Source organism: Heterocephalus glaber, unplaced genomic scaffold (assembly GCF_053883595.1).
Source record: "Heterocephalus glaber isolate CG9 unplaced genomic scaffold, H.glaber_assembly_v1.0 deba00001442, whole genome shotgun sequence".
In the NCBI taxonomy this organism is placed as follows: Eukaryota; Metazoa; Chordata; class Mammalia; order Rodentia; family Bathyergidae; genus Heterocephalus; species Heterocephalus glaber.
In genome coordinates this window covers 34093925-34105926 of record NW_028258296.1, presented here as the reverse complement: position 1 = coordinate 34105926, position 12002 = coordinate 34093925, and the positions used below count along the sequence as shown (strand labels likewise).

Genomic DNA, 12002 nt, shown 5'->3' with positions numbered 1-12002 from the left:
AGCGTGAGGTCAGAAATAACTTATTAGCACATGCATAAATTTTAAGATTGCCTTTGAGATGTCACATCATGGTTAATATTTATGATGCTTATTGAAATGATGTAGAATTCTATTTTGTGGATGATTGTAAACCTACATATGCCCTTTGTTCACCTATACACACAGTGACCTGAGAGTGCATGCGTGTGTGGATGTGTGTGTGAGCATGCACTTTTCTCTGCCTTCCTCATTCCAATAGTACATTGATTTTTCTAAGATATGTTTTTAGTCTTTCCCTGCTACTATATAATTTAATATAACATCTCAAAACCTAAAATCCAGTTATAAATACTTATTTTTTTCTGTTTTTATGATCTCCAGGTGTATTATATATAATGTAGTTCATTCAAAGTGCATGCATATAGATAACCATAGCATTGTTAATTACAACTTCTTTCTTTAACTGGAAAATATTTTGAGTCCTAAAAGTTTAACTACAAATTCAAATAGTTTTGAGAATTAGTCAGAGATACTTGAAATACACTGTCACTAGTTTACTATGAATTTCTTATTCCTAACATTCAACTGAAAATTTTTATTCACATATTTTAATAGTTTTCAGTTGTTTTCTTTATTTGCCTTTAAGGTAAGCCAAACGAATCCCTCAATTCACCTAATAATCTAGTGCAGATTTTTGTAGAATTTAAAGATTTCCAGGCTGGCCTTTCATTACAAGGTTTTCTTACTTGCTAGTCAGAGGATTTTTAAATCTCACAGGTGAAAGAGTTCTTGACATCATCGCAATCAAATAGCTTTTGCTGCAGGTAATTTGTTTCACATGTCAAACAGCTTGCTTCTTCTTGTATCGAAAGCTGAAATAAGATAGCAAACTACTTTTATGTAAATATTATTTTAAACTTATCTGGTATATGGAAAACACGTGTTGAGCTGTAAAGAAGTGTCATTCTTGATTTCATAGATGACAATGTCAATTAAAAGTGTTTCTGTTCTTATGGTTGATGGATGAAGTAATGTGTGTGCCATATATTTAACAGGGCGGGGGGGGGTCATACTGGAGAGAAATAGTCTCCATGTGAAATCAGCCGTGGCCGCACTTTAAGGATAAGGTAGATGAGTCAATGATGAAGGGCTGTTATTCACAAGCAGAACATCAATCGGCCATTGTACCAAGGGCAGCTGAGTTACTGGGCATATTCTGATCCTAACTGCATGTACCAGCTGGTCCTGAACACTGAGGTTGTTGTTACTTACATCACATTTATGATTCCCTAATGTTACCCATTCACAGATGTCAACTACAGGATAAATTCTGTGTTTGTGATGATGTAATCTTTTGTTAGGTACCCATTAAGACTATTATAGAGAAAATGGATACTTATGATTTTTTTTTTTACCACAACAGAGATCTTTATTCCCATGCCCATAAGTTAGTTTATTCTCTCTGCCAGCAAATGTATAGTTCAATAGAAAGATGCTATTTTAATCTTTTTCTTTTATTCTAGTCACAAAGCAAACGAAAGACGATAGGTGCCCTGTGATAATAATAAAATGTACACTCCTTATGTGATTACTGTGCTATATCCTACAAAATGAGTACAATTATTATTTTTATTTTAACAGTAACTCAGAGAAGGTTAGCAATTTGTCTAAGGTCATGGAGCTAATCTGTGGTAGACTGACTTTTTAACCGAGATTATTAAACTCATAAAATACAAAACAGTTAGTTAACTTTAATGAAATAAAATTGTTAAAAGTAGCTATTGTGATCACTAGAACTAGAAAAAAAAGATAGTCACAAGTTACCCAGAAAAATTCAAAATAATTTTATATTAATATCATTGTATTACAATATGTACTATAAAATTAAATGATAAAAAGATATAGATAAATGTTTTCTGAAAAGTGGACTGAAAAAATAGTTTTGGATTCAGTACCCAATTTCAATTAATATAATAAATAAAAAGAATACAATATTAATAAGGATGGAGTGGACATAATCTTTTCAGAACATTCACTGGTCACTTTCATTTCATTTAAATTATGATGTTTATGATTAGGTCACCATTGTCCAACAGAAATAAAAAGTGAACCATACATATATTTTTAAATTTATTAATATGCATATTTTATAAATGTAAAAAGAAGTAGTATTAATTTTAAAAGCACATTTTATTAAACCCAATATAACCAAAATATTATCTCAACATGTATCAATATAAAATTATAGTTTTATTCCTTTTCTTTAGTTTTCTAAATCTAGTGCATGTTTGGTACCTCAACTCCATCACTAAATTTTCAAATGAAATACTTGATCTGTATTTAATTTCATAAAGTTCTGTGTAAAAAAATAGATGTGCATACTCCAGTAGTTTCATATTTGAAAGGCTTCCAGTAATAATCTAGCAAATACTTTGAGGTTTACATTTAATTAAACTCAGAAGGAATTAAAGCTTTGGTACCACAGTCACACTGGGCACATTTATAATGCTCAATACCTACAATAGCTAGAAGCTTCCATATTAGATTGAAGGCCTCAGAGAAGGGGAGGCATTAATAGAAGGGTCTTTGTCAAGAGGGTATAGGATTTTAGAAAACCCCAAAGTACTTTTGCACATCAAAAGCAAAATTAGAGATTTGAGTCTTTTAAGTCAATAATAGAGAGAACATGGGACATAATGTAAAGGACAGTGCTGTTAACCTAGGAGGAGGGAGAAGATTCTAGGAGATGGAAGGATATAATGGCACCCCAAGGGGTCCACCCTGAGGTTTGAAGCCCAGAGAAAGAAGTGATCCTTGAATAACAAAAAGTGGAGGGTCTTCTACCTCATTTTTGACTTGAAACTGGGAGAACTTCCCCTTTAAAGACCCCTGAGACAGATCAAGCAGCACATCAGTCACTGCCATGAGAGGAACCTGCGTCCCATCATGGATTACAAGGAAGATGTGCTGGAGATGAAAGGATCTTTATCACCTGTAAGCTTAGATGGACCAAATCAGCATGAAGCCACAAACGTATTAGCAGTGGTTGTCAGTAGAGTCTCAGTGACACAGTGGGGCATTCACATGACAGTGGAGGCCAGGGAAGACAGAGAGGGTACTTTGAACATTAGTCCTGGGTCACTGCTCTCAGTTTGTTTCCTCATGTCAGTCATGAGGTCTTACAGGCATCTAACTAGACTGCAGTGTTGCCTAATTAAAAGTAAGAAACCATGAATAACTGACTATCTATTCATGATTCCTCCCTCCTCATCCAAGTGTTACTCATGATGAAGTTTAGATCATTATGGAAAATAGAATAGCGACATCCTTTACACAATCTAGATTGTAATATATAAACCTTATGACTTTTGTGGGGCAGAAAGTTGTGTTACCCTAGGATGCATGGCCAGTGGTCCTATAACAAATGACAGGTTAACAAGAGAATGGATAATAAATGTATTTCATCAAGTTTTAAGTGACATAAGAAACTTAAGAAATGAAGACACATGTTTATGCTTAGGTTCAATGAAGAATAGACAGTTTCTCTGGTGTGAGAAACCAAAAGTGTAAATAAGGATTAAAATGAATAATTAATAATGTGAAATAGGAAAGAAAGGTCCAAAGGGGTAGGGGAAGTGAGAGGGGTAGGGGAAAGGGAAGAAGGGAAAGGAAACAATATGAGAAAAGGAAAAATAGGAAACAAAGCCTTTGTAAATAGGGAGGGGTGGAGGAGTCCAAGGGAGGGCAGGAGAATAGGGAAAAAATAAGAACCAAGATACATCATGTAAAGGTACAAGTTCCCAATGGTAAATGTAAATGTATTGTGTACCTAAAATGTACCAATAAGAGAATTTAAGGGGAAAAAAAGAATAGACAATCATGTAGAAATATGATTGGACAAAAGAGAGTGTTTGAATAGTAAGAAATTTTCTGTTTCATGACCTTCCTTAGGGAAAAACCATTCTAGTTTCTATGACTTGCTTCCAGGGAGAAGGGCGGAATTCTTCCACTTGCTTCAGTGGAAGATAGAAGGGCAGGGGAGAAGGGCAGAGAAAAATTTTTGTTTCTGAGCCTCTGACTCTCTTTTAGTGCAAACTATTCATCAAAGCACCATACCATATTGTGAATAAGCAAAGAGAAAGGTATAAAGGAATCAGGCTATTAGCAGGGAGAAAATAATTAACTTTAGTTTTCTGCATCTTAGTGCTAAGAGATATTTGTTGAATGAATGAGGAACGCTAGTATGGTTAAGTGGTTTGACTGTAAGATAGTGAGCACCCACTGACCCTTGACAATTGTATAAATATCATCCTGCTCAAGTCATATTATCCTTCTGTTTGTGCTTATTTTAGCTACATTTTGACATCTGGTTAACCTAGATGGCTTCATAAGTGAATTAAAAACCAAGAGAGCATAAATAATCAATTCCTGTCCTATATCCAACTTGCCTAATAGATTATTATGCCATAATTTCCTCTTCTGTAAACTGAGAATAATAGACTTTCTGCAAGGGTAACACAATTTGACTGCTTAAAACACACTTATATTTATAAAGTACCAGAGTTGCCAAGTCCAAGTGAAAACTCTTTAATTTTTCTTTTGTTATATCCTTGGTGATTCCATTCCAGACAAACCTGTGCATTTTAAAGCACAGTCATAATCCACCTTAAAGTTAAATCTCTAACTCTTGAATACCCATAACCCTTGGAAATTCAATCACTTCACATTTGCCCTGCTCATTGTGAATATCAAGTAGGGATCTGAGGTAGGAAAATACAAATCTCAGACAACTTACAATATTGATACTCTTTTAGTAGTTTGATTAGTAGCCATTTTGGGGCTTTATGTATTTGAGTCATTAGGGCAATTTAGGACACAACTGAGAAACATCAGAAGGTTTTTGCTTAAACCTACAAGTCACTGTGGGCCTCTACAGTTTGAACAAGAGCTGGGTGGTACCTGAGACGGCCTTCCGGCAGGAGGGGAACAAAGCACTTATCAAAGCCATGTTGATTCTCTAGAAGATTCTGCATATGGACTACATTTACCCTACTTCCCTTTTCTCCTTATTCTCCTTAATGGCAAAGCTCAGATGCGGCCTCAGTTCTGTGATATTATTGGGACTGTCATCCTCCTGTCTTTAATTCCAGCTCTCTCTTATTTTCTGACACTCAGTTTATGTCCTTCAGTCACTTCTCCCCACCCCCAAGGAACCAATGGAAAAAGAAGAAAGGAAAAGTAAGAGATACTTAAATACTTAAGATTCAGAAGTAACTGAGTGCTTTCCTCCTACTTTCCAGTTACAGCCTCTTATTTCTCAGCAGTAGCACCTCAAGTTGTACATTCTTCATAGTAAGCTTTATCTTGATTCCATTTTTTTACCTATCCAATGAAGGTAATAATGATAACTTATAATGTTGTTTGAGGATTTCATGAGATAATGTAAATGCTTAGGACATTGCCCTAGATGACAGCTATCACTAAATGATAGCTATAATTAATATTAGTGGTATTCATATTATTTGATTATCTCACATTTATTTTGTCCTAATAAGAATAGGCTATCTTTAGTTTTGAGATGTGAAGAAATGCAAAAGGAAGGAGTCAATCAAGCACCTTTATGACTGTGTTAAAGAAAATTCCAGCAGCAGCCTAAATCTCACTCCCTATTCATATACACGAGTCATCCAAGGAATTGCTCAGTTAGCTGCATCACTGGCAACCGGAAATGTCATGATATCCCTGCCTTGTTATGCCTGCAGACAGAGCTCTTAACACATTCTCTCAGAGTGGCAAAAACATCTTTTCCTCGTTCACATCTCTTCTTGTTTCCTTCTTATGAACGCTTATCCTCTTTGACTGAACTTGTTAAGCCTTTCCAAAGAGAATCTGAGAATATATAGACCTAGCTCTAAAGGAAGAGTGCAACCCGGAGACAATCCAGAATTTTTTCCTTCAGAGTACTGGGACCTGGGATAGATCACAAAGGGTCAGAACTTGGCTAGAGAAGACTTATACTATTTGAACTGTTTAAATATCCATATGGCTTCTTCTGGTAGCTAACAGTACTGCATATATTACCTAGAAAACAAACAATGCAGAAGATAATTACTGAATTTCATAGCATTCTAAAATGGTTGTGAGGAACTAATTTTGGTTTATTTTCTTATGTAAATGTATTTTTTATTCAATCAGGATAATAGTCAAGTGATTATATCAATTTCTAAGTATTTTTCTGAGTATAATATTAGTATGAGATACTTCCTGTCATTAACACCATAAAATCTACTCTAAAATTGTTCTCTCAAAGCCATCTCTTATATAAGTAATTTACTATTGACTTGAATAAAAATTGACACATTCCAAGTACAGTCAACAGGTTTGCTGATAGACTATTACATGCTTTAAATTATGAACAGTTGAGCAGTAGAATTAATCAGATTAGAAGGACCAATTACTCTTAAGGATGGTATCTCCCAACTTAGATATATTTCATTCAGTGCTATGAATTGACACTATATGTTCTTTATTAGCATATGTGAAAATGCCAAAATATAGGTATCATTTCATTGGGTTTTTTTGCTTTTAGTTTACACATTTTAATCATTACAATTTTCTTTGTTGTCCTAGTTTTTGCTGATAAATTTAAACAGAGTAATTACACAATTTCAAATAACAACATAAAAGCAAATATTGGCATTGAATTGAACCTTAAATTTCTTCTTCAGAGTAACATTTATATAGTGGAAATCTCCATTCTGTTTTTCTAACTATATTCACTATTCTGGTTTTATCAAGTTTACATCCTCTCAGTGTATTATTTAAAGATAAAAGCATTAAAAATATCAACTTTCTCATTCTAACAATGCTGTTGCAATTGATCTAAAATATAAATTCAAGTAATACCTTAAAAGGTACATTAAAAATTGGAAAAGAAAAAAGGTCACTTGGAATATCTGTGGTCATTATTCCTAGATAATTAGACATTATTACATAAGAATTGACCAAAATATGTAGCCTTATTAGGTGTAAAACTTAATAATTGCTACTTGAACTCTGCTTTTAAGAAACTTCCTTCAAAAATATATAAATTATAGTTAGTGATTTGAACCAAATAAACATATATATCTATAAATATATATAAGTATATATACATAATGTGCTATATGTACATATAAAGGAAATAACTTCATGAAAAGTCACATTTTTTTACTTACTGTTTCAGATGTACATTACCAACACAATCAAAGCCAAAGGAACCAGACTTGCTAAGCCAGTTCTATGCTTGGGATTAATGTGTTTAGCCTTTCTTACCGGACTCAACAGAGTAGCAGAATATCGAAATCATTGGTCAGATGTGATAGCAGGCTTTCTGGTTGGAATATCTATAGCAGTATTTCTGGTAAGTACAAATTTATTTAGATATTATTGATTATTTAATGAATTTAAATAACTACCTACAAGAAAATACAGGAGTGAAACACTGAGTTTATCTAAATGTAATATAACAAATAAGAATATATATTCCCAGTCATGAGCCCTCCCATTTATTCTGCTTTAAATCAGGTTTAGAAATGAAAAAAATAAATTCTGTACTTAAAGGTGAACAAAATACTTTCATATAAAATGGAGCAGGGCTAAAAACAGTCCTCCTTGGCTACTTTTTAAGACCTGGATATTAGGCATCTAAAATTTTTCCATGGTGTAGTTTGCATCAGGACTATCTAAGCCTCATCTCAGAGTTCCCTAGTCCCGCTCCTGTCTTCTGCATGAGCCCACAGGTCACAAGGCTGCTGACAGTGCTTCCTTGCGACATGGGTCACTTCATTTCAGTAACTAAACAGTTACAGATAGTTTCTAAGACAGCACCATCTCAAATCATACTTTACTGTGTAGTGAGCATAGTAGGAGACTTCTAATGATGTAAACATCTATGCTTTTATTAAAAAGTATCCTTAGAATATTTATGTGAGTACTGATTGTGGAAAATGTATTTTAGAGTTTATCAATACATTGTAAATGTAGTTATATAGTATTTTACCTAGGTGACAAACTGAACAGACTATAAATCAAGATGTATTTCTGTATGGACATATCATAATTTAAGAAAGGCTTTATTTCCATTTTTATTATATTTAAATTGGTTTTTACTCTTAATCGTTTCTTCCTCAACATTCTTTCACTAGTTGATTACCCATAAGCAAAAATGTACGTAAACCTCTCTAGTTAACGAATGTTTGATCACAACTTATGCACCTGTAGCTTAAGTAGGTTATTTCCTCAAGACTTCTCTGTGGTAAGGTGCTGACTGGGACCTTACATCTATTCTACCTGCTGTACATTTGTATGTGTGTATGATGTTACTCACTTCAACTCTCAAGGTTGTTGAGGGACTTCCAACCCTCTGTTAAAAAAAAAATTGCTGAGATGAGTTAAATTTAATAAAGTTTGAGGGAAAAAAGAATTTTAAAATTGAGTACCATTGCAGACCAAAGTTGAATGCCTCACCTTAGCATTTGTATGGGTTATATTTATAGCAAAAGGAAAAGAAATGACATAAAGGAACAACCTGATTGGGTGCATGCAGTATTTGCCTTGTATAATCATGTTCTAGCAGCTTTCAGCCTCTGATTGGCTGGAGATTCAGCTGTATGAATGGCTAAGATTTAGTTGATTGGTTGCAGGTGAATGGTTGTAGATTAGGTTCCAATTTATTTACATACCAATCTACAATATTTCTCACTATATGCAGACACCATATAGGACAAATTTGGTCATCCAAGTGCAGAAACAGGCCAAACTTACTGATTTAAGACATCACTTTTAGAGATATCCTGTAGCCTCATAAAGAATGGGACCCAAAATAACTAAAACTTCTTCCTTGATTTCACTCACCACAATTGAAACTGGTTAGTATTCAAAACAAAACAAAATCATACATAAATCTTCTGGGGGGTGTTATTATTTTTGTTACTGGGGATCGAACTCAGGTCCTTGCGCTTGTGAGGCAGGTGGCAGAACCACTGAGCTAAATCCCCAGCCCCCATAAATCTTAACCAAAGAACACACCAGTCAAAGTGTTAGTGGCAGAACTGAAACTGTGTTTCAGCTCCCTAGGTCCAAAATTTATTCACTGGCATCTCATCAGCCTTACTGTTGGTCTTCCTTTGGTTGTTGTCTGCCATCCTACTATTACTTCTAGTAACCACTGTAACACTTTGCAAAGCCAAAACCAGAACAGTGGTGGTTTCCTGGTCACTTCCCAGTCTGTGAACCATGTAGTGAATGATGAGGTGTACTACGTATTCTCCTTGTGCATACACAAGACCTTCTCATTGTGTACATTCAGAACACTTCCAGATTGCCCTTCAAACACTCCCATATATCCAGGGAAATGACTTCATGCAAAGGCCACGCAAAGACAGTGCTTTAACCATATAATAAATAAACATGCATATACATGTTCATTCTTGAGAGTTTATGAATGTGGGTGCCTATTACCAAGCATTGTGCAAGAAGTGGAGATGCAAGGAAATTCAGATAAACATAGTCTGTTTCCAAAAGAATCAAACAATACTGGTATTATTTCAAATGTCATCTCCTTTTCTTTCATCATAAAACGAACATCTCTGTTCTAATCCAGGCACTGTGCTTGATGCTGGAAACAAATAGCGGAAAAAAATATAGTCCATGCACTTAAGGAGATAACAGCCTGGTGGAAAAAACAGACATAAAGTTTTACAAAGGGTTAAATGTAATGATAGAAGTACCAATATTCAAGAGATGAACTCTGTTGGGATTAAGCGCAAATCAAAAAACAGAAGTAATATCTCAGCTTTCCTTTTGTAAGCTCTTCAAGTGTGTGAAGTAAGTCAATCTAGGTTGGTCACAAGCAATGAGGGGCAAATGGCACAGTGCACAAAGGCAGACAAGACACTTCATAGCTCTGGCATGCACAGAGCCCCTGCTATATTCCAGAGACAGGGCACAGCTTGCTCACGAAGGAGCATGGCTTCCTGGAATGGTAGCAGTTCTCTTGCATGAGTGACAAGAGATGGGACTGGAAAAGGACCTGGTGGAGGTATCCTGAATGACCTTTTTTGTCATGATAATCACCTGGCTTTTTTTTTTTTTTCTAAATATAGGAGATTTAGGAGCCCCTATTAGACTTTAACCCATTTTAAAAAAACACAGCCTGGTTGAATCCCAACTTACTCAAGTACTCATCTTGTGCCAGTTATTTACTTAGCCTTTTAAAGCCCCAGCATCTCCCTCTTTAAATAAGATGAATCACACCCTCCCCAAGGGATCATTCTTAAGCATTACAAAGATTAAAAGGAATAGTGGATGTTTGGTATGTGGCTACATGAATGACAAGTCCCAAAGTTTCATCTCATTCCCTTTTACTCTGTGATGTTTGTGCTTTGAAATATCTTTGCTGGAAAAAAAAAAAACTCCACGTGAGAATAGAGAAGACAAGATACACAGAACCAGGGAAATAAAATGGTGCAAATTGGATCTCAGTGGCACCAATAGAGGGGAAGATCTTAAGGAGGACAGGTGAATGGATTGGTGAAGTGGAATGGATTGGAGCCTGAGGAAACATCTGGAAGTGATTCAGGTGAGGCAATTGGAGGGAGCAATCTATGATGATTCCCTAGCCTCTCATTTGGACAACTCAGTAGAACATTTATTTTAAGCAGTGACTTTAGCTCTGGCTTCCAATATGCTGGAGTGTTTTCAATTATTTGGCAGTGTGTGTGGGATTCAAACATGATTCCAAAGTAAAATGAACATTAACCTGCTCCAAGTCTCTTTGGCTCTGTTAAAGTTCCACCCCCATCCCCTGACTCTTGGCCTAGCATTTGCCTTTGACTCTTCTGGTTCATCCTCTACTACCAGTGATTGATCTAGTTCAAATTCATTTCCACTACTAAAACTATCTCTTCCATGTCTTGTATCTTTGCTTTTCTGGCCAGAAGCTCTCACTCCAGAGATTATTACTTCTCACCTCTGTTATATGCATAGGTTCTTAGCTGCTTCCTCACTTCTGACTTTCTTCCAAATACCACTCCTCCCATTTGGGTCTATGCATGTTATAACAACTTACTCCTACTAACAAAGCAAAACCTAAACTTCCTTCCTGCTATATCAAAACCAGACACTTTCGTTGGGTTTCTGTGTCCTCAATAACCTGGCTGTAATCTTTCTACCAAAATTTTTGTCCCCCTATGTATGTAAATTATGTATGTAAATTATGTATGTAAATTATGCACTTTCAGTCCAATCAACTTTCTTCCCCTGTCACAAACAACCTCTGTCCATCTTGCACATTTGCCTCAGGGGGCATGTTCTTTCTTCTATATATTCCAGAGAGCAAAACAGGAGGTAGTCAGAAAAATCTTCCTCTGAATTCTGCTTTTGATGCTTGTTGTATGCTTGACCTTGTACCTGTCAATTAGCTCTTCATTATTCTGAAATAGTGAGGCCTTTCCTGACTCATGTGTGAAACAACTACTCCTCCTGAAGAAGATTCCTTTTCTCAGTCCTTGTTTTACTTTTCTCCATAACACATTTCAAATCTGAATATACTACACAAAACATTTTGTTTTACTCTCAATTCCACTACAACATAAGCTTCTCATGAAGAAGTCTTCTATTTGTTTTATTTCATATCCCCATGACTAACAGGGTCTGGCACATAAGGGGTACTTAGTAAATATTTGAAGAATGAATGAATAAATAGCCATTTTATTTGCTTCCCAGAGCTCTTTTAAATGAAATCCCAAATGTAGTAAGTACAGACAAGTTCTTGGTACCAAGCAAGTGCTAAATGTCATGATCATCATCTTTGACGACTATAGTATATTCAAATTCTTTGGCTGAAGCCCGTTTCAATTTCCCCGTGCAGCGTCCTTCATTACCTGGCCTTTCCATTTTTCCTTCATTACTATCACACTTTCAGCCTGTCCGGTTATCATCTTACCAGGATTTATATTATGTAAATGTATCACCTTCCATGT

At 35.3% G+C, this 12002-nt stretch overlaps 1 protein-coding gene across 6 annotated transcripts in view; it reads left to right on the top strand.

Moving 5' to 3' along the window:
* The window catches only part of Plppr5 (phospholipid phosphatase related 5), a 111810-nt gene that overhangs the window by 71435 nt on the left and 28373 nt on the right, over nucleotides 1–12002 (top strand). For all 6 annotated transcript variants that reach the window (XR_002390679.2, XR_002390678.2, XR_002390677.2 and 3 more), the window contains one exon: nucleotides 7205–7381. Coding sequence is in view for 3 of the 6 variants with exons in the window: in XM_021247842.2 (XP_021103501.1) it covers nucleotides 7205–7381 (177 nt within the window). In the remaining 3 variants the exon portion in view is untranslated. The remainder of the gene's footprint in view (nucleotides 1–7204; nucleotides 7382–12002) is intronic.